Source organism: Drosophila ficusphila, unplaced genomic scaffold (genome assembly GCF_018152265.1).
Source record: "Drosophila ficusphila isolate 14025-0441.05 unplaced genomic scaffold, ASM1815226v1 contig_414, whole genome shotgun sequence".
In the NCBI taxonomy this organism is placed as follows: domain Eukaryota; kingdom Metazoa; phylum Arthropoda; class Insecta; order Diptera; family Drosophilidae; genus Drosophila; species Drosophila ficusphila.
The window spans coordinates 12546019-12566338 of NW_025064328.1; the positions used below are offsets into that span (position 1 = coordinate 12546019).

General features: G+C 45.5%; 4 protein-coding genes across 4 annotated transcripts; 1 reads left to right on the forward strand and 3 right to left on the reverse strand.

Annotated features, from left to right (window-relative positions):
- Positions 1-237: 237 nt before the first annotated feature.
- On the reverse strand, positions 238-6444 carry LOC108096827 (nuclear pore complex protein Nup214). Its single transcript, XM_017198731.2, is given in 9 exon segments — positions 238-348; positions 419-1928; positions 2526-3443; positions 3446-3657; positions 3718-4059; positions 4119-4300; positions 4362-6088; positions 6144-6282; positions 6337-6444. Coding segments are annotated over 9 exon segments (5091 nt in total). The 5' UTR covers positions 6373-6444; the 3' UTR covers positions 238-323.
- Positions 6445-8298: 1854 nt separating this feature from the next.
- On the forward strand, positions 8299-14409 carry LOC108096691. The gene is given in 8 exon segments (XM_017198497.2): positions 8299-8938; positions 9312-9509; positions 9580-9693; positions 11981-12255; positions 12552-12678; positions 12747-13373; positions 13375-13534; positions 13889-14409. Coding segments are annotated over 8 exon segments (2091 nt in total). The 5' UTR covers positions 8299-8368; the 3' UTR covers positions 13909-14409.
- Positions 14410-14488: 79 nt separating this feature from the next.
- On the reverse strand, positions 14489-16211 carry LOC108096693 (uridine phosphorylase 1). The gene is made up of 4 exons (XM_017198509.2): positions 16033-16211; positions 15769-15968; positions 14953-15636; positions 14489-14808 (listed from the first exon to the last, which is right to left on the reverse strand). Exons 1-4 carry the CDS (start codon positions 16094-16096, stop codon positions 14593-14595), a joined length of 1164 nt encoding a protein of 387 aa, XP_017053998.1. The 5' UTR covers positions 16097-16211; the 3' UTR covers positions 14489-14592.
- Positions 16212-17937: 1726 nt separating this feature from the next.
- On the reverse strand, positions 17938-19580 carry LOC108096694 (CCHC-type zinc finger protein CG3800). Its single transcript, XM_017198510.2, has one exon. The coding sequence runs from the start codon at positions 19299-19301 to the stop codon at positions 18789-18791; it is 513 nt and encodes a 170-aa protein (XP_017053999.2). The 5' UTR covers positions 19302-19580; the 3' UTR covers positions 17938-18788.
- Between the last annotated feature and the right edge of the window lie 740 nt (positions 19581-20320).

Below are 20320 nucleotides of genomic sequence, written 5' to 3' on the forward strand. Positions count from 1 at the left end.
TTGCTTAAAAAAAATTTGGTACCCTTTTCGTTTACCTATATAAAAATCTGTAGTAAAATTGTAAAAGTAAATATTTTAGTTATGTATTCAAATACATACTTAAATACTATATAATTAAATTTTAATTTCTACGCATTATCTCCTAAATGTTTTTCAATTATGACTTCTACGAATATATTATATATATGTATTGTATGTACGTAAGTGTAGATTAAATGAAATCAAAAAATTAATATATACGTTTTATTTTTTTTTATTTTTAAAACCTTGTCTAATCTAATTTGAACGAACATAAGAATTGAGTTCACGAAACATTAAATATTTCAACGATAATTCATAAAACTTGATCTGAAATGGGTAAGTAAAAAAGATTGTGTTAGTGCCACGTAAATCAAAAAAGCGCGTTGCTTTTACTCACCCGCCGAAAGCTGGTTTCTGGGCATTCGAGTTTCCTGTCTGTGCCAAGTTTCCAAAGGAGAGTCCGGACTCCTGGCCTCCCAGTGTTTCAAATATGTTTCCCTCGGGCGGCTTTGCAGCAGCTCCAAAGGCCGGAGGCGATGCCACAGGTGTTGCTCCGCCGAAGCCACCAAATCCCTTGGGACTGCCAAAAGTCGGTCCTCCGCCGAATGTGGGACTCGCTCCAAAGGCCGGCGATCCACCGAAGACAGGCTTGGCTCCAAAACCACCCGGTGCGGGTTGCTGCGGCGTTTGCGGGGATCCAAAGCCCGTCTGGGCAACTGATCCTCCGCCGCCCTGGGCGAATCCACCACCAAAGCCTCCTTGGGCTGGAGTTGCCTGCGAGAAGGATCCAAATCCACCAGAGCTGCTGCTGCCGCCGCCAAAAATCGATCCTCCAGAAACGGGCGAAGCTGCGCCGGTTGCAGGTGAACCGAAAATCGAACTTCCACCGCCACCAAAAGCCGAAGTCTGCGGGGTTCCACCCGGATTGGAAAATATGTTGCCCCCCGCAACTGGAGATGCTGCCGCTGTCTGACCGAACACATTTTGGCCAAAAACTGAAGTACTACTAGCAGCGGATCCGCTGGCCGGACTCTGCGGATTACTTCCGCCAAAGATGGATGACGATCCAAATGTTGAGCTGCTTCCACCGCCAAATATAGATCCGCCGCCGCTGGATCCAGTTGCTGCTGCCACCGCAGGTTGTCCGAAAAAACTCGACTTTACGCCCTGACCAAATATATTTCCGCCGGAGGCTGCTGTTCCACTGGGAGGACTGTTAAACGGCGACGGATTACTGATGGCCGCCGATGCAAAGAGTCCCGTGGGTGGAGCAGTTGATGTTGGAGCCGCGGCAGGTTGAGTGGCAAACACACTGGTCTCTGGCTTGGGCACATTGCCAAAAATGTTTCCGCTCGGTGCTGAAGTCTTTGCAGCCACTTCGAAGGGACTGGACACAGCAGACGTTGTCGATGGTGCTGCTGCAAAGCCACCTCCAAACACCGAAGATGACGCATTGCTGGCTGTTGATGCGGTGGAGCTACTGGCCACCAAGGGAGCAGCCGCACTTGTAGTTGCAGCTGGAGTCGCGCCCGATGCACCGAGGCTGCTGAAGGCTTTCGAGAAGGAGAAGACGCTGCCAGGAGCGCTGCTACTCGAAGGCACCGCTGTGCTAGTTGTGATTGGTGCTGCTGCTGCTGCTGCTGTTGTCGCTGCCGAAGGAACTGTTGCTGTGCTCGCTGCCGCAGAAGTTGTCACTGTTGGAGCTGCTGCCCCTGCGGTTGTTGCGATAGGTTCAGTTTTACTTGTGGCCTCCGAAACAGAGGTTGCAGAAGTTATTGAGGCTGCAACTTGAGTAACGCTGCCGAATAATCCCTTCGAGGAATCTGTAGTTCCGCTGCCAAACGAAAAGGTACTTGCTTCTGAAACGCTGCTCAGACCTCCAAAAATATTAGCTGACTTCGTGGAATCTGTGAAAATATAAGTGATTTATATTTTGTGCATGTGTTGCGAATAATGATAAGATGCTGCTCAGACCTCCAAAAATATTAGCTGACTTCGTGGAATCTGTCAAAATATAAGTGATTTATGTTTTGTGCATGTGTTGCGAATAATGATAAGATGCTGATATATATATATATATATATATATATGTGACTTAAATATATGCTGATTTATATATAAAAAAAACCTTTGACAACAATTATATTACCATCCGCCAAGCTAACATTATTAGTTTGATATATCGAAGCATTTCCGCGAAAGTATCGTATGTCGCTTTTTTTCGAAATTGAGATTTTAATGCCAATTGTTAGGCACCTAATGTCTTACTACCCTGTGAAATATTATAACTGAAAACCCTATAGTTCCGATAAAAATTAAGTTTCAATTTTATCGTATGTTACAGTGCCCCTAAGAGATTAACTCAAAAAAAAGCTTCTCTTGTAAAAATGGATTTTTCAACATACGATACATTCGCAGAAATGCGTCGATATATATATTTAAAATTAAAATAAAACGTGCAGAAAAAATCTTGAAAATGAATTGTCTAAAAAATAATAAATTACCTGCTGGTGTGTTTGGCTTGCAAATGTTGACAGAGCTGAAAAGACCTCCAATGGGATCTGAGCCGCTGGTCGCTCCGCTTGTCGCAGGAGCTTCGGCCGAACTGGTGGCAACAATAGCAGGAGTCGGTTTCACGGTAAGGGGAGTGCCGCTGGTCACTGTGGGTTCACTGGTTGTTGGCTTTGCCAACGCAGTCGAGAACATTCCAAACGGAGATGCTGAAGCTGACGTGGCTGCTGTAGTGGGTGCTTCAGATTTTGCGACGGCCGGAGAGGTTCCTCCAAAGCCCAATGACGAGCCCATACCACCGAAACTGAAGGGTGAACTGGAGGCATTTCCAACAGTTCCACCAGCACCCGCAAATGCAAAGCCAAAGGATTTGTTCGCAGTCTCTGCCTTTGGTGTTTGCGGTGCTATTTTTGTTGCTTCGGGTGCAGCTTTCACTGGCTTGATGTCCAATCCTACTTTCTGCTCCGGCGCTGGCTTTTCCTTTTCAGATGCCGTCGACAGGTTTGGTTTCGCTGCTGCAGCCGTTTCCGCTGCTGGCGATCCTCCTCCAAATGTCAGCGCAGGCTTTGCACCGCCACCAAAACTGAAGCCAGAACTCGCGCTACCCAAACCGCCGAACATGGAGAGACCCGGCTTGGCAGCCTCACCCGGTGTTAAGGTATTTGTCGTTGGCGTCACAGTAGATGTCTTTACGAAGGGACTGCTCTGACTGAAGGAGAAGGGCGTGGCCACTGGAGTGGCAGACAGAGTGGGCATTGCTGGCTTCTCAACCACGGCCGGCTTTGATGGCATTGGTTTAGGCAGCTGAGGAGCCACAGTTGGAAGAGGTTGAGGCGCAGCTGGAACCGGAGCAGGAGGTTGTGCCACTGCAGCTTGTATGGCCTTGTTGGCTGTTATGGGCTTGGCTGCCGCCTTTTTACTTGCTCCGCTCTGCGCTTTGTTTCCAAAATCACCTCGGACTTGAGACCAACGCGATCGGGTCTCTGGGGACAGATAATATTGATCTTCTGCGATTGAACCACCTTGCGAATCTTCTGCAGTCTTTGCTTCGTAAGCTTGGCTGCATTGGATTCCACCACCTGACTAAGGCTCATCGAAAGAATTGAGTCGGCCAATGTGTCCACTCTGCAGGGAAGAAAATAATGTGGTCAAATCGATCAGACATGGAATTCAAATTCTACTTACGCTTCGTTGGTGCGGGTGCGACTGTTCTCCTGGTCAAGCAGTGCGGCCTGAAGCAAACCGCGCTCCTTGAGCTTGGCTTTGATGTTGTTCTGCAGGATTCGCTGGTCGGAGGCGAGGTTTTGCAGCTTAGTAAGCCGCTGGTAGATGCCCTCCAAGCAAGGCATGTGCATGCGAGACTTGGAATTGCGTCGCACGACATCCTGGAACTGTTCCCACTGCACATCGATGTGCTGCTGGGCGAGACGCAACTGGGCCTCATTGGCCGCAACGTAGCTCTGAAGGCGGGCCAACATACGACGGCCAGCGGGATCGCAAGAGCTTGAGTTCATCAGACGCGTTATACTGCATAAAGATTAGAAGCTTACAATAGTGTTTTAAATAAAAAAAGATAGGCTACCCACTCCGGTTTCCTGTAAATCTCCAACTTGCCACGGCACTCGGCAACAATGGCATAGGCCTCGTTAAGACCCTGCCGCAGTCCCTGGACATCCAACTCGAATTCCACATCCTTAGCTTGTTCGTTTAACTCCTGAAGATCATCCAATCGTTTGGCATAAACCCTCAAAGTTGAAGGAGCAGCAATCTGCAAAATGAATAATAAAATAAGGATAAGCGAATTACATTGCGAAGGATATATTTCTTACGCCTTTAAGCAGTTCTTTGGTCTGCTCCTTCTGCTTTTGAATGTCCTGGCTGAAGGCCTCGATTTGCAGTGCAATCATGTCCTTGATAATTGGCTCCGTGTCATCCGGCTTAAGGGATTCGACCACAGTCGGAGGTAGCGCTGACTGAGTTGGCTTAGCGGGCACTGGTGTAAAGGTCGGAGGAACCGTATAAAGCGGTTTGTTGACGGGAGCTGGAGCCGCCACAGGAGTGGATGACTCGGGAGCCGTCTTTTGCGGAGCCACAGGAGCAGGAGCCGGTTTGTTTAAGGCCAAGCCAAAGGATTGTGGTGCGGAAACGGTGAACATGGAGCCGACAGTCGGAGTCGTTCCTTGCGTCCCAAATCCTCCAAAACCAACGGTTGGCTTTGGTGCAGCGGCAGCTGGAGCGGCAAACGAAAGAGGGGCAGGGTTGGAAGCAGATCCGAAGGTCAACTGTGGAGCTGGAGCTTTGGCTGCAGCTGCTCCGAAGCCAGAGAATAGCGGTTGCGGCTTGTCCTTGGCTGGAGCCGGAGTAGAGGTAACCGTGTTTGGTGAAAAGGCGAACGATAAGTCCGAGGGAGCAGTCACCGCAGGAGTCTTGGGCGGCGGACTGACAGCAACTGTTGACGGTTCTGGCTCGGCACTGGGAAGCAACGTATTTAGCGGCCTGAACTGCCCCGAAGTATCAGCCACCGGTGGAGGAGGCGAGCATACAGACACTGCAGCAGGCTGCAAATTGAGGAAATTAAACGAAAGCAGCTCTCCATTGGAGCCCAAAACATGCACCATGGGCATGGTCTGGAGCTTCTGTTCGTTGATGGTCAGCTGGTGCGTGGTAGACGTATCGTAGACAAAGCCCAGCGGGAAGGTTTCATCCTGTGTGTCCTCGCTAAGTGGCATCTCAATCCTTGCCTCGTCCAGCAGAGTAAACTGCTTCCAGACTGGCGTGTCACCGGTCTCTGAAGTACCCATTACGCCCACCTCAACACCATTGGCCGAGATCACAAGCAGCAGATTCCACTGGGGTACATGGTTGAAGAAAAACTGGTGGTTCCTTGGTCCATTTAGGCTAAAGCAGACGTCATAGTAGTTGATATAGCTGGGAGCACCCGCCTTGGGGGCATTCAAGATGTATAGTGAGGGATTGCAGTCCTCGCCGTGCTGCAGAAAGACGACCGCAAACTGGAACGTTGACAGCCACTGGATGGCGATAGTGTCGAAGGGGGCATCGTGGATATTCGGTGGACACATCAGCGTCTTGGCGGGCGTTAGATCCGGTTTAAACTGCTGCACCTTGCCGCCGGGGAAACCAAGAACAATCTGCTTGCCTTTGGGCGACCAGCAGCCGCACTTCACCTGTTGATTTTTGTCCAGCGAGTGCATTTCGAAGTTTCCCCCCTCCTTTAGGGCGTACATTCCAAGGGCTCCGTTGCTCAGAACCACGGCCAAGCTGTTGGGCAGAACGGGATTCCAGAGGAGCTGCACGGCGTGCACATGATCCTCAGCAGCCAGGCGAAGGCTATAAACTGGGCGAACATCCGGGGTCATGAACGATGGCACCGAAAAGATACTTAGAAGGCTGGTGCCGTTCTGGGTGTAATTTACAGCCAGCAAGTTGCCATCGGAGCTGCAGGCGATGTAGTTCGGCACACTGGGCAGTGGAACAAGTCGAGCCTGCGGTTGTTGTCCTGTAGTTTTTGCATTAGCCAGATCTTTGACGATTATCACTATAAAAGGAACAGATGTTAGTATATAAGAATGTCGAAACCACATTTATGTTACCTTTAAGTTCCGGCTGAGTTGGACTCCCGGCAAAAAGCAATCCCCGGCTGCTCGAGATCGCTAGCAGCTTCACATTGCTGCGGGGCTCGCCGCATTTTTTGAACGCCACAAATTTGTCGTGCAGTTTAAATTGGAAATCCTTTAACAACAACATTAAAAAGTTTACTATTTAAGTTTGACGTTATTCTCTTACCTGTGCCTCGCAGCATGGGGGTGCATTTTGCGCCATTTCGATGGATTTTGTTATTATTTATCCCAATTCGTGCGGTTTGTCAATTTTTGGTTGTCGGCACCGATTTGGCTGCAAATACCAAAGCGGGAAAAGAGCGCCACGTTGTATACGGTCACTTTAACTCACCACTAATGTACTCACCTCAAAATTTAAATTCCAAGTATAATGTATTTCGCTCATTAAATATGCACTTATTCTAGAAACTCTTTTTTTTAAGAAACAATGTAATTATTGAGGCTAAAAAGCTAACATCTTAATAAAAAAAGGCTTCAAAACTGTATGAATTTAGAATTGATGTGGCCAGGCCTTGTGTTGTGACAGTTTTGTACATTTAGTATTTTCTGTAATATTGACAAGAACAAAAATTTCAGCACATCGCTAGCGCAGCAGCTTTGTTGTTGTTCGTCTGTCTCTGTCCAGCAAGCGTTTCTTTTTGTTTGCTGGGAATTAAACAAAAGCGATTTGTTCGCGGGCAATGCAGTCACAAATCTGAGCAAAAAACATCGGCTTTTTCCGAGTGAAAATGCACAAAGCCATGTAGTTAAAATCGAGCTGGCGAGTCGCAATTATCCAGTGGCGACGCAACAAGGTGCTAAAAATTGCGTAGCCAAATAGTTTCGAAGTCCTTCTCCTCCAATCACAGTAACCCAAAAAAAAAAATTTAAGTGCAACATAAAAATAGTGAAGTTTATTTCGAAATTGCCTTCAAAGTCTCCAGAATAACAATTTATCATTAACATTCGAGGATATAACACTTCCTAACGCAAGTCGCAAAAAGAGGGTGAGAAGAAGGTAAGGATAACGATTGGTCCTGTGTAAAAGCCTAAAATGTTTTTATTTTAGAACTAGTTAACGGAGGCCTTCAAGATGATCAGCAGTCTGTTTTCGCGGCTTATAATGTGAGTAATCGGTTACCTGTAACCCACAATTTCATAACCCCTATAAGCGAGCAGAGCGTAAGTGCGAGTGGGAGAGAGAACTGCAGATGCTGACCCCCAAAAAACTTTTCAAGCTCGGCCTTCGAAACCGAGAAAAGCACCTCAGAAACTCATCGTTGATTCCTAATTGTGTGGGCGTCACGCTTTTGATTTTTGTATGTTTATTTCCGTGGTTTCTCGATTCGTTGATTACCAGATTGTTTGTTTATTAATCAGCTGTCGCAAAGTACCGTTCACTTGCGCATGAGTGTGCGTTTGTGCGAGTGTGTGTGCGTAACCCTCAATTGAACTCCTAATTTGGAGTTGCTACTGAGTTTCCGAGGCCGACGCACTCGTCTTGCCCGATTTGGATGCAGAACATGTGGATATATTATCTGTACATACATATAGCCTGTCGGCGACCCGGCGACTCTCTTTGTGACTCCGCGAACAGCGGCTATTGTTGTCAATATTTATAGATCGCGGTCGAATTGGCAAGTTTACGCTTGTTCATACTTCACAGTTCCGATCAAGTTATTAGGTACCCTTAATTTATTTCAATAATTAAATAATTCTGGGGATCGCATAAAAAAGACAGTAGTTTTATACAATTCAATGATACTTTCAGGCTTTATGATTTTTAGCTGCAACGCAATCAAGCCCTTTAATAAAGAATGTGTCATATTATTTTTGAAATTGTAACAATGCAATTAAATGAACTGATTCTATTTGAGTGAGTTATTTATTTGCTGGAAACAATGAGTAATAGGAAGTTAAAAAAAGAGCTTAGACGTTATCTAACGTTTCGTGATAGTGTTCATTACTGGGTTTAAATTTGAAGTGCTATTTTCATGAACGCATTTGCCACTCGGAACTGCGGCACATTCCTCCGTGTAAACATTGCCGCTTCTGCTCCGATATGACTGCTTCTCTCTAGACCCGATCGTGGGTTTATTAATAGACCCCCCGCCTGAGCGTTAGGCGCTCGATCTGCGATCGCAAGATCGCTCTTAGACAGTCTCTGTTTGGCGTTCTGGGGGCCAGGAACGATCTGCGGGCAATGCATACCCGTTGCCATGAGGCCCATCTATCAGCAGGAGCAGCCGCTCTTCTACCAGCGGCCAGCTAATCTCCGACGCCTACGTCATCCGCCGGGCACCGTCTTCGAACGCAGTTACTCGCTCGAGGATCAGCCGGCGGATGTGATCCCCGTCTATCCAAAGTTTATTTACGCCCCACAACAACAACAACATCAGCAGCCATATCATCATCATAAGGAGTTGAGATCTCAATATCCTCTCTATCAGCTGGGCGATTCACTCAGCTCGCTGGACAGTGATTTCGCCGAGAACGAGTACGGTGGAGCCTACATTGTGGAGCAACATGCTCCGCTGACCACCGCTCCCACACCGAAAGTGGTGCAGAATCTCAATGCCCTTGGTCGAATGCTGGAGCTTTTGCAGCGCTGTCCTCTGCCGTGTCTCTCCTTCAACACGGCCTGCATCTGCTCGCTAATCGTCATATTCCTAGCACCGCGTACTTGTGCCCAGAGTTTACTCTTTCCCGCTTTCAGATTGTTCTGCGGAACTCTGTACCCAGCCTATGCCTCCTACAAGGCCGTCAGGACCAAAGATGTCAAGGAATATGTAAGTATTGGTTTTCTAAATTCAATGTTTAAGCCATCAAAAGCTGTTCATAGTGAACATTCCTTTCCTAAATAATATAATACTCATTTAATAGACCTTCATTAAGATCTTTATATTATCAATTTGTAAAAAAATTGCTCTTTATTAAACGAAATAACAATTTGTCAGATAATTTAATAAAATTACTCTTAATTGCGTATTAAAATTTAAACTGATTCATAAAAATTAAGATATACTGCAAACTGATAAGTGACAGTAATTTATCAAAATAAACGGTACATATAAAGTGACTAAAAATAAAACTTCGGTCAGCATTACAGATCAGAGTTCTCTTTTTGAAACCTTTTTAATATTAAACATTGTCTTTCTTTAGGTAAAATGGATGATGTACTGGATAGTCTTTGCATTTTTTACCTGTATTGAAACGTTCACGGACATCTTCATCTCCTGGTTGCCGTTCTACTATGAGGTAAAGGTGGCCCTGGTCTTTTGGCTCCTCTCGCCGGCCACAAAGGGCAGTTCGACGCTATACCGAAAATTCGTGCATCCGATGTTGACGCGCCACGAACAGGTGGGATTTGAAAGCTCAAGTATTTGTATGTGGATCTCTCGGTACATCGCACTTTCTTCTCTTTGAGCAGGAGATCGATGAGTACGTCAATCAGGCCAAAGAGCGGGGCTATTCGGCGGTCCTGCAGCTGGGCTCCAAGGGAGTAAACTATGCCACCAACGTTCTGATGCAGACGGCCATTAAGGTAATCCTCCCCACACAAACCACACACAGCCCCCACTGACACACTCACCCACAATCTCGCACACTCACTCGACTCGCTCAACCACATTCATTTGGCCATTTTCGATCGCCTCCAGCGTCGTTGCATAAAATGAGCAGCAAACAAACATCAGCTTCTGCTGTTCTATATTCGAAACATTTTGCGCAACACTCTCGCGTGCTCATCTTAATCATCGCCAAACTGGTCAGCGAATTCCCAAAAGCAACAACAGCAGAAAGCAGGGAGCTCTTCATCGAGAGAATCATCATCGCCTTCATCAACAGATCGCCTTCTCTTCACATTTACTTTTATTCTTATTTAGTTTAAACGTCTAGAATTGAATGCTCTTTTGTGCCATTTGCGTGTTTTGTTTCGATTTAGTTTGTAGTGTGTTTCTCTTTGTGTAGCTAGATCACCATATACTACTATATGTGATACACGCTATAAGATAAATCAACATGTAGAAACAATGTAATAAAAACAAAAACTGTTCAAACCATGCCAAAGATCCCAGATACCCGTCGCAATTCACAGCTGTTTGTAAACAACTCAGATGTGGGCCAAGTCAATTGTGGGCTGCAACCGATTGGTTAAAATCTGGAGGGCAGACAAAACTCTATGATGATGAACTAATGCACTCGATAAATAGATGCCCCTTGATGTAGGTCAATGAATATAGAAGATATGCGGCGGATAATAAAAGATCGGCAAGGTGCAAATGATTTATAGATGTAGATTAAGAAGAACATTCCGAATGGTTTACTCACAATAAGAGTTCTTACAAAGAATTCCGAGTTAGTCATCAGGTTGCTGAAGTACTTGGGCTTTCTTTGTTTGCAGACAAAGCCATACGTTTATTTGTATTTCAAAGGAAATCCGAGATACTTTATATGCTCTAACTCTTTGTTGCCGTTCTATCTTGTATAAAAATTATTTATTCGATTAAGTTTGTACAAAGAACGTAGGTTAATTGTACAATTTCATGACGAAGATTGATAGCTTAAAAAAAGTTATGATTAAATGGATTGGAGTTTATTCAACACCAAGCTAACAAAATAAGGGAAGGTTTAGAATTCTCGTTGAAAAAGGAGCTACCCTTCTTTGTTCCCAGACAAAGAAACTCGTTTGTCGTTGGAAAAAAATGAACATTTCAAGTATATATTTGTATCCTCTAGAAAAGTCTTTTGTGTGTGGAATGTTCCCAAGACATCTGCCGACACTCCTTGGTTCCACATTTGCATTCCGCTGATTTCAGTTGCCCAGTTGCACAATTCTAATTCCAATTCTGAATCGCCGCTAGGGTAGGGCATGTAAATATAAATAGATACCGGGCATGAGACAATTCTAGAGCGTGTGTGTCTGTGCTTCGTTTGACCCAGCTGCAATTCATTTCAATTTGAGACTTTTGCGTTGCCTCTATTTTAATTAACTTTTTCGTTTCTTCACTTATGTTTCTTTGCATTTAACCCACCAAACAAACCAAAAACCAAAAACCCAACTAAACGCACCTGCCTGCACCGCTCGATTGCCACTAACCCGCTAACTGCTAGACCTACGAGCTGACCACGGCTCCATCCACCCAAGGACGTGGTCTGCAGTCCTCCCATTCGGCCAACGAGCTCTCCCGGAATCGGGATATGCTGGACAGCACGGAGAACTGGTTGCCAAGGGCCAGTTCCCTGGACAGCATCAACAGCTACACGGAGGCAGTTTATGAGACGAGGGGCACGCAACTGATCATCAGCGAGGTTTCCGAGGAGCCGGAGCACGATCTAGATGAGCCCATGGGCGATGCAGGAGCAGCTCGACTGCGGGACATGCCAGTTCGAAAGGCTCAGCCACGTCGCGCCGGAGCCACTGGCCGAACGGCTGGCAGACGTGGCCAGAGAACCAACGATACGGAGGCCACCGGCAGCAGCTCCACCAGCAATGTGATCCGATCGCGACGCAAGCTGCGCGATCCCACGCCCGACGTCGATGTGGAGGGCTATTAAAGATGAAGATGGCTAGCATCCAACAGATCCAGATACTCAGCGAACGATCGAATTTGAAACACTCAGCGACACACTCACACATCATCACCTTAACCCTTTCGCCCACTTGCAGTTTTAATTTTGTATCACATCTGTATTATTGCTATGTTGTAGACCTAAGTTTTCGATTAGTTGTAGTTAATATTAAATTATTCAAATGGCAACTCTTGTGCTCTACTCCACCAAACGTGACCACAAACGTGAACCATCCACTTGCATCCATTGCTCCCCTGAAGGGCGGCGGCAATCTGGTGCAGACAATCAAGCGGAGCTACAGCCTCAGTGATCTGAGCGAACCGGACATGCATCGCACGCAGGACGAACTCGACGACGTGATGATGTCCTCGATGGCTTCGTCGGCGGTGGTCATGCGTTCGCCGTCCACGGGTGCACGACTCCTGAGGCCACGAAACCAGACGCCAGTTGGCAGATCCGGCAGCGGCACTCGCCACTCCACGGGCATGTACTTCACGGAGGTGGATGTGACCGCCAAAAATGCGGGAGATTTCAAGTGAGTTTTTGTTTGTAAATCTAACACTTTAATTTATAATTTAATTTGTCTAAATTCAGGGAATCAATTTAGTTCCTAATAGATTTCAAAGCAGAGTTTATTATTTTACGGCTTAGAATTATTTTATTTAATTGTTGAAATAACTAAAATCAGATAACTAAAACTTAAAGGCCAACTTAGTAAGCTTAACGTAAATCCAACAATTCTCAGGAAAATTAAATATGATTTGTATTAAGCTTTGAAGTAAATATAAAACACTTGTATGGCTTTCACTTTAATTTTGTCCTACCCCACAGCTACAACATTCGCAGCCAGGATGACATCAGCTCCGGCTACTCGAGTGCCGAACCCGTGAGCGGTCTCAGTCGCACCTCCTCCATGACGAATGCTTCCAAGGGACGAGTCAAGTCCAAACGCAATGAGGTGAGAAATGTGTGTATCTTCCATCGGGAACTATCTTAATCCATTTAGAGATTGGTGTTGGTTAGCAGTTGCTGGAAGAGATGAGGGACGAAGTCTACTTAGACAACCAGCTGTATTTTCAAAACGGGAAAGGGGAAAACTCGGTTTCTGCGGCCCAAGAACTAAAGATTATGGAGAGTTTTGAAAGAATCCCAAATCAGGAGGTGGAAAAGGTGGTGAAGGAGGAGGAGAAGAAAGATGAGGAAGACGAGGACTTTTATGAGGCCTTGCCATTGATAGAAGAGGAAATAATTGATGGAGATAATGTAAATGCAAAGCCAGAATCCCAAGTTCTAAACAATGATCCCATCAAAGAGGAGGAGTTTGAAGATGCATTGTTTGAAGAACCAAAAAAGGAATTTATAGATGAAGTAGATGATGCCAAGCAAATCAATGTTTTACCAGAAGAGGTAAATAAGAACCAACCACTTGATCAGAATACCAATGGAATTGCTAAAAGTCCAGCATCAAGCACAGCTTCCCAAAGCAAACCATACGTTCTACCTCCCATCGATCCCTTTGTGTTGGTTCTAAGCACTTCTGCATCTGCACCAGATCCCTTTCAACCCGAAAGACCACGTCCCATGTCGCCGCGTGAAATGCGGGACACCTTGGAGGAGATCAAGCACAGTTTCCGTGCCCAACTGGAACCGGAGCCCCCCCGTTTCGGCCTCTCCATCGCCCTCATTGCGACCCAAGGCGAATCATGGCAAGGGCCGTGCTCCTCCGCCGCCGTTGCCACCGAAGAGACACTCGTTGAGTCCCCAACCGGATGCCATCAGCCAGACATCAACGGGCAGTGCGGAGCGCAAGTCAGGTATCGGCCAACTGTTCAAGCATATCAAAGCTAATGTGCTGCGTAACAAAGCTAATCCCAGCCAGCAGCCGGAGGATGAGCAGCTGGCGGCCAGAGAGACGCAGATTTGAAGTAAGCCCAGCCGCAAGCCCGTTCACGAAGCTCTCTCATCATCCCAGTGTTATGTTTCGCTCACCGCCGGGCGACATCAGCTTCGCCTCTAACTTCCATGCCCCCAAAAAATACGGCATTTACCCTTTGTACAGTTGCGTTACTAACCTCAATTTTTAAGGATTTGCAGCATGCTGTTTGGAATGTCTTTTATCAAATAAATATTCTAATCTTTAACTCACTTGTTTTCCACTTTTTTTGCAGGACAAATCCATGTCTGCTAGTTGCACCACCTTGCCCCGATCAAGCAGCCGGAAATCGGAAAGATCCCAGGTGGGAGGAGCTACCACTGGCCAGATGAAAACGCGCAACAAGTCGGAGAAGTAATGAAGCATCGATCTTTGGCCATTCACCTTCATCGGAGCGTTGATTAAGGTGGACAAAAAGTATAAACCATAGAACCAGAACCTCATGTTTTAGTTTAAATTGTAACTTAATACGGATATCGATACAGATTACGATAATATTAGCTATATATGCATATGCATTGTGTACTTTGTTTGTGATTCTATTAGTGCTCCAGGTGCAGTACGTCCCTGGTTGCTATTGGTACTCATTTCGTGACTAGTTTAGCGTTAAGCGAGTCTCCTAGCCTCTGCCCAAAGGTTCTCCGACAGCTGTACTAACCAAAAATGAAACCCCAAGAACCCTATCAATTGTGTAGCATAAATTCCTAATATTGTAATTGAACATTAAATAAAAGAACCTATACCATTGAACTGAAATGTTACCGCTTTTCATTGAATTGATTTCATAATATCTTAAGGGAAAAGTTTTGAAGTTCACGTTCCTATATCACCCATGTTCTTTTAAATACCAATGTTTTTTTAATGGATAGCAATCGTTGGTATAGTCACATGAATGATAGATCGACATATACTTGTAATTTCACTTCAGATGCATGATAGTTACTCAGCCGCTTCCTCAGGCGCCTTTTGGGTGTCCCCAGCTCCGCCTTGTGGAGACCCTTCCTTGTCTTGAGGCCCTTCGCCGCACTCATCCTCCTCTAGTTGATCCGATTCGCTATCGCTTGCGTTAAAGTAAAGAACCTTGCGGATGTAACGGGTAACCAACTCCATTGGTCTCTTCTCCCACTTGGCCAAAATCTCATGAGGCGTTTTGATCTACATTATAGTATACGTGGTATTGTTGTATTAAATTGAAATGAGAAAAGTTTAAAGCTTTAATATTTAATATTTATATATTTGATATAAATGTATCAATCTTGTTTCATCATGATTCTTATCATTTTTAATATTTAACCTCACCTGATCTCCATTAAGACGGTTTAGTATGGCCACGCAAACCACTGCTCCCTTGATATTTGCCCGACTGGTGAGGGCGGCGAAGGCCAGGCTCTCCATCTCGATGTTCTTTATATCCTGACTCTGAAGCTGCTCCAGATAGGCCTTCTTCATTTCGGGTGTATATTCGCAAAAGGCACCATCCAATCGAGACTGACCCTCGTAGAAGTCATGGGCACACAAGGTCCGGCCTATGATGGTTTCATATTTGTCCTTGCACGGATCGTGGCACATCTTAATATCTTCAGCCAGACCCTCGTCCAATTGGCTTGAGTGTAGGATACTATTGCCCTGCACAATAATCTCGTGACCGGCATTCAGACGGCCGTCCACCGCCTCGGAGGAGATGACCACGGTTCCGGGATCTACGCCAATGCCACCGCAGGTTCCCAGCCGGATGAAGACGGGGTCCTGGCACTTGGCGTGGTGCATCATCTTGATGAGCTCGTGCAGCAGTATGGAGATCGAAGGACAACCCATCCCGTGGCTGGCACAGAGCACGGGACCCACCTTGAACAGGGAGAATCGCTTGCCCGCCTCAGCAATGTCACGTAATTGGGTGGCCGCATTAATCTTCAGTCCGATTTCCTGCATCACGTAGTACGCGAAATTCTCCATACGCCCCGGTGTTCCTCCCATGCAAACGAACTATTTTTGGGGTAGAATCATTTCAGGAAGTGTTCGTAAATTAAAACTAAATCATTGATACCACTAAAGCCATTTGTCAATTTTTGGAGGTCCAGGTTCATCTTGTATTTTGAAATAATTATTTAAACTTACGCGCACATCTCCAAACACTTTGGGAAAGTCGGTTGTCTCCGTGTCAAGTCCCAGGTGATAAAGAATGTCGGGATTCAGGCACTTCAAGCACGGATTTAGACCGCATAGGGTGGATTCCTTGGGTTCCTCGTCCTTTCGGCAGCCATCCCTTATTTGCCGTACCAACTTTGTGAGGGTCTTGCTCTGGGCATTAACAACAGCTAAGGAATTTAGTCTGTATTGCCAAGAATCACAGTTTCTTTTCACCATAGTCTAAGTCTTTACCCTTTAGTTGGCACACCTCTTTGGCCAATCGACATGTGCAGTCATTACAATTACTCTTCGCCATACCAATTTTTTTTTCTTTAAAAACAGAAATTTTGTATAACTTACTTCCAGAAAATGTGTTATTTTACTAAAAATGTCATATCAAATGTTTACTAAACCTGTCACTAAACACAATGGAAAATAATTTATGAAAATCAGAAGTCTCAGTTTCGAAACATTCGATAAAGAATGTCGGGTTGTAGGCATTTTGGACAGGAATTATGACCGCATATGTACGTCCTTTTTGCAATCAATAACTAAAAAGTGGTAACTACATATTATGAAATAAATAATATATGTATAATAGAAATTAGTTTTGAATTAATAAGTCAAAGAAATGGCAAACATTTTTCAAATTTTCTAGAATTTTGGTGTTTTCTAAATAAAACCCGAACTTGACTGAAACATCTGATAGGTAACCCCAAAACATCTGGAACTCCCCTCGTAGGCCTAAGTAAATGCTGCGATTATTTTATTCGCCCCGCCATAAAATATAGTAAAACGCGAAAAAGAGGCCAAACCGGATTGCGAACCACCGAAACCACTTTTCGATCTTCTCCTGCTACTTTTTCTTCTTCTTCGTTCCCCACATGCAATTTCAGAAACTCGAAGCGCAGCTTTCGCGGATCCTCCGTCGTCACGTCACACATGCGCGCAGCAGCTGATGCGCGATCGCTGACCTTGACCCTCAATTGAGTGGAGAGTCGACTTGTTGCCAAGTGCAACCGGCGGAGTTGCGAAGTTGCCACCCCAACCCCGCTCTCTGCCACATTTCGCACAGCCAGTTTTCACCATTAGTGGCGACTGTACCTCGCAACGTGATATACATATTCACTTAGCAGCGCGAGTGAATGTATATGTGTGTGGTGGTACGTGAATTGCACACTGGGCAGGAGCGCAAAGAAAGCGGCACACAGACTATAATAAACAGGGGAGACAATGGCAGATTTTGCCGGCCGGAGAGAGAGTGCGAGCGGGAGAGAGAGCCCCCATCAGCTGCCCGCACCATGTGTTCGCAGCTGCAATTTGCCGGTAAACTGGTTGCGAAGGGGCAGATAACGAGTGCGAAAATGATCGCTCTCTCCTGGTCAGGGGCAGTTGTAGCTAAAATCAGCAGGGGGTTTCTTCATTAATTTCATGATGTGTTGATAAACTTTTTGTGGACCTCTCAAGTTAGGGGGCATCTGAGAAGTAAGATTAGTTAAATGAAAGTATCTCCCTCTGAAATCCTCTCCTGCTCTCTGTGCCCTAAAAAAAAATCACACATGGTATGGGTTTATTTTTTTTGTCTCAAATCAGCAGCTCCAGCATTTTAATTTACAATTAAAAAACAATCACAGTGATATTTGAATTTTCATTTTCTTCATCGTACGTAGGTTTCGCATCTTTTGTGTCCCGTCCAACTGAACTGAAGGTGTGTGTGTGCTGTTGTCTTCTTCTTCCCACTGAGTTCTGCTTGCTTGTTTTCTTCTTCTTAAACCGCTTAGCTCATCCTCTCCAGCGTTGCGTACCGTTTTCATAGTCGTATGTCTACCATTGTTGATGTTCTCTTCTTGTTCTTTGTCTGCTTCTCTGTTCTTGTTTTGCTGCCCCCTTTGGCTCCACAGCTATGCGCAGTCTAGCTAGTAGCTACCCCGATCGAGAGATCTTGCCGGGCGTCTTGGATAATGATGATAATGATAGGAGTTATGGATGTGTGGGGTGGTGATTAATTGGGTGGGTGGTGGTGGGATTACTGATACTGGGTATAGGCAGTCGCACATCCTCTAGAATTCCCAAGGCTCGCCGGCAGCAGCTGGATAGAGTGGTATAGTATGGTTGTCATCTCTTCTCGCCGCCTGCCTTTTTGCTTTATCATTGGACTTTATTTTTTAATAATTTTTATTTACGCTTTTTCTTTCGGTTTTTTCTGGCTGTGGAACTCCTAATAGGATCATTATATAGTTATTTTTTAAGGTAATTTTTTCACTTTATATAATCTTATATAGTTTCATTCCATTCGTTATAATGTAATTAGTAAATTCAAACACTTTTTGCAGCATAATCATATATGTATAATTATAGTAAAGTGGTTTGCTTGGTGAATTCTCTTGTTGCTGTTGCGGTTTAGTTTAGTCTCATCTTACAAATTGGGTCGTCGTATCTTCTTCCTCTTTCTCATCTTCATCGTCTTCATCTACCTCTTCGTCGGCGTCATCTGCTCTGTCGGCTGCACAGCTGCCGTTGGCTATCGTCGTCTGGTGGTTTTGCTTCTTCGTACCCCTGGCTCGTAGAGCCTTTCTTTCTCCTTGGCCACTGATTCTTCTGGCTTTCCCTCGTGGAAAGCCCAATTCTTGTTCTGCACTTTTCTCAGTTCTTGGGACGTTGGCACCGCGCTGCAGGCTCGGCTTTTCGGAATCAGAGATGGTTTACTGGATGATTTTCTGGAGTAGACTATATAGTATTTGAGTGTGTTTAATGTGTGGGGATGTGAGTGAGGGTTCTGTTTTTGGAGCATATGATCTTGACTTGGGTGCTGCTGCTGTCGCTAGTTGATGTTGTTGCTGTTGGCTGGCTTTGTGAATGTTGTAGCAAATTGATTTTTCGTTTTTCATGTTTTTTTATAATTTTTATTTTTTTTCTCTTCTTATCTTCATCTGGTTGTTCTTCGTGTGTTGAAACATTACTCATTCCTCCTTCGATGATTACATATTTTTAGAGGGTGTCACGGTGTTCTAGTTCCGTCCGCCCTTCTCGTCGCACTCGCGCCTCAGATGTCCGCTCTTGCCGCATCCGTAGCAAGTCTTAGATGTTTCCGGGCAGTTCTTGGAGATGTGTCCGGTACGGTTGCACTTGTAGCACGACACATTGGCCGGGCCACGTTCATTGACGGCCTCGGGGCAGTTGCGCACCCAGTGTCCGGTCTTGTTGCATCGGTAGCAGGTCGGGTTGTCCGCCTGGGTGCAATCCTTCGAGATGTGCCCGATGCCGTTGCAGCGGTAGCAGCGCTCGGCCTCCTCGGGGCAGGCACGTGCAAAGTGCCCGAACTGGTTGCATTTGTAGCACTTCTCGCGGTTGCGACGCATGCCGCCGCCATCGCTGCCGCGCATACCGCCGCCGCCTCCGCCACCGCCGCCTCCGCCACCGCCGCCTCCACCAACACCGCCCGGTCCGCCGCCGCCTCCGAGACAGTCCCGGGCAAAGTGGCCCGGCCGGTTGCACTTGTAGCACGTGGCAGACATCGACATCTTCTTCGCTCCGCTCTTGGTTAGATTCCGGATCCTTTCAACGCTTCCAACTCAACTTCCTCGCACACACTCACTCACTGGTTCCTCGGGGGCCCTCGAGCACTACACACTGCTTGCGCTGGATGCGAAAAAACCACACAGACGAACAGGATCTCCGGCTTCCTCAGATTTCCTCGCCGTATTTTCGACGCCAAAAGTTAAAATGGCTGCCGTTGAGGGAACGAGTACTTAATCGGACGGTGGTATCGACTACCCGTCAGAGTTGATTCGGTTGCGGTTCAAGGCAACGCTGGTCCTCCACGCGGTGCACATTGGTTCGGGGTTAGGCGACACGGAGATGAAATATTATACTAACGGTTGGTCGTCTAGGGTCACGTTACAGTTACATCTCGGCCTGCTTCGTTTCACCGGACTCTTATTTACATTTTTCATTTACACAAAAGGGTTTACGCTCCATTAAATAGGGTGAATTACTTGCAGGACACTACATAACCCAATTTAGTCGTTGGCAATTAGTCACTTTTTGACCCCACGTAACCAGTGTGCCCGTAGAGATGGACTGGCTCTCATAAGCTAAGGAGTTCGGATATCCAGTCTATCGAAAAATTTTATTAAATTATATTGCAAACTTCTTTAACAACTATTAATGTGAATATATTTAAGAAATATTTTTATATCTAGGACCCATAAATTCGCATTTAACAGATAACGATAACCGATTAATACATTGGGGGTGTCTTTGCAAAATGCCGGTTATCTAAGGTTTGGTAAAAAAGCTTGATTTTGGTTAAGTAAAGTGCATATTATACATAATCTCTTAAATAACAAAGGAATCAGCACATAATGTTTTCAAAATAAGGATGAAACCGAGCAATATTAAATTATCGATTTCTCCATTAAGTGTTAATTAATGAGGCTTTACCAAACATTTTATTTTATAAGCTCAAACTTCTTGTTGGATATATGTTATTTTTTAATATAATCAAGTTCTTTTTTACGAATTTTGACCAAATTGACAA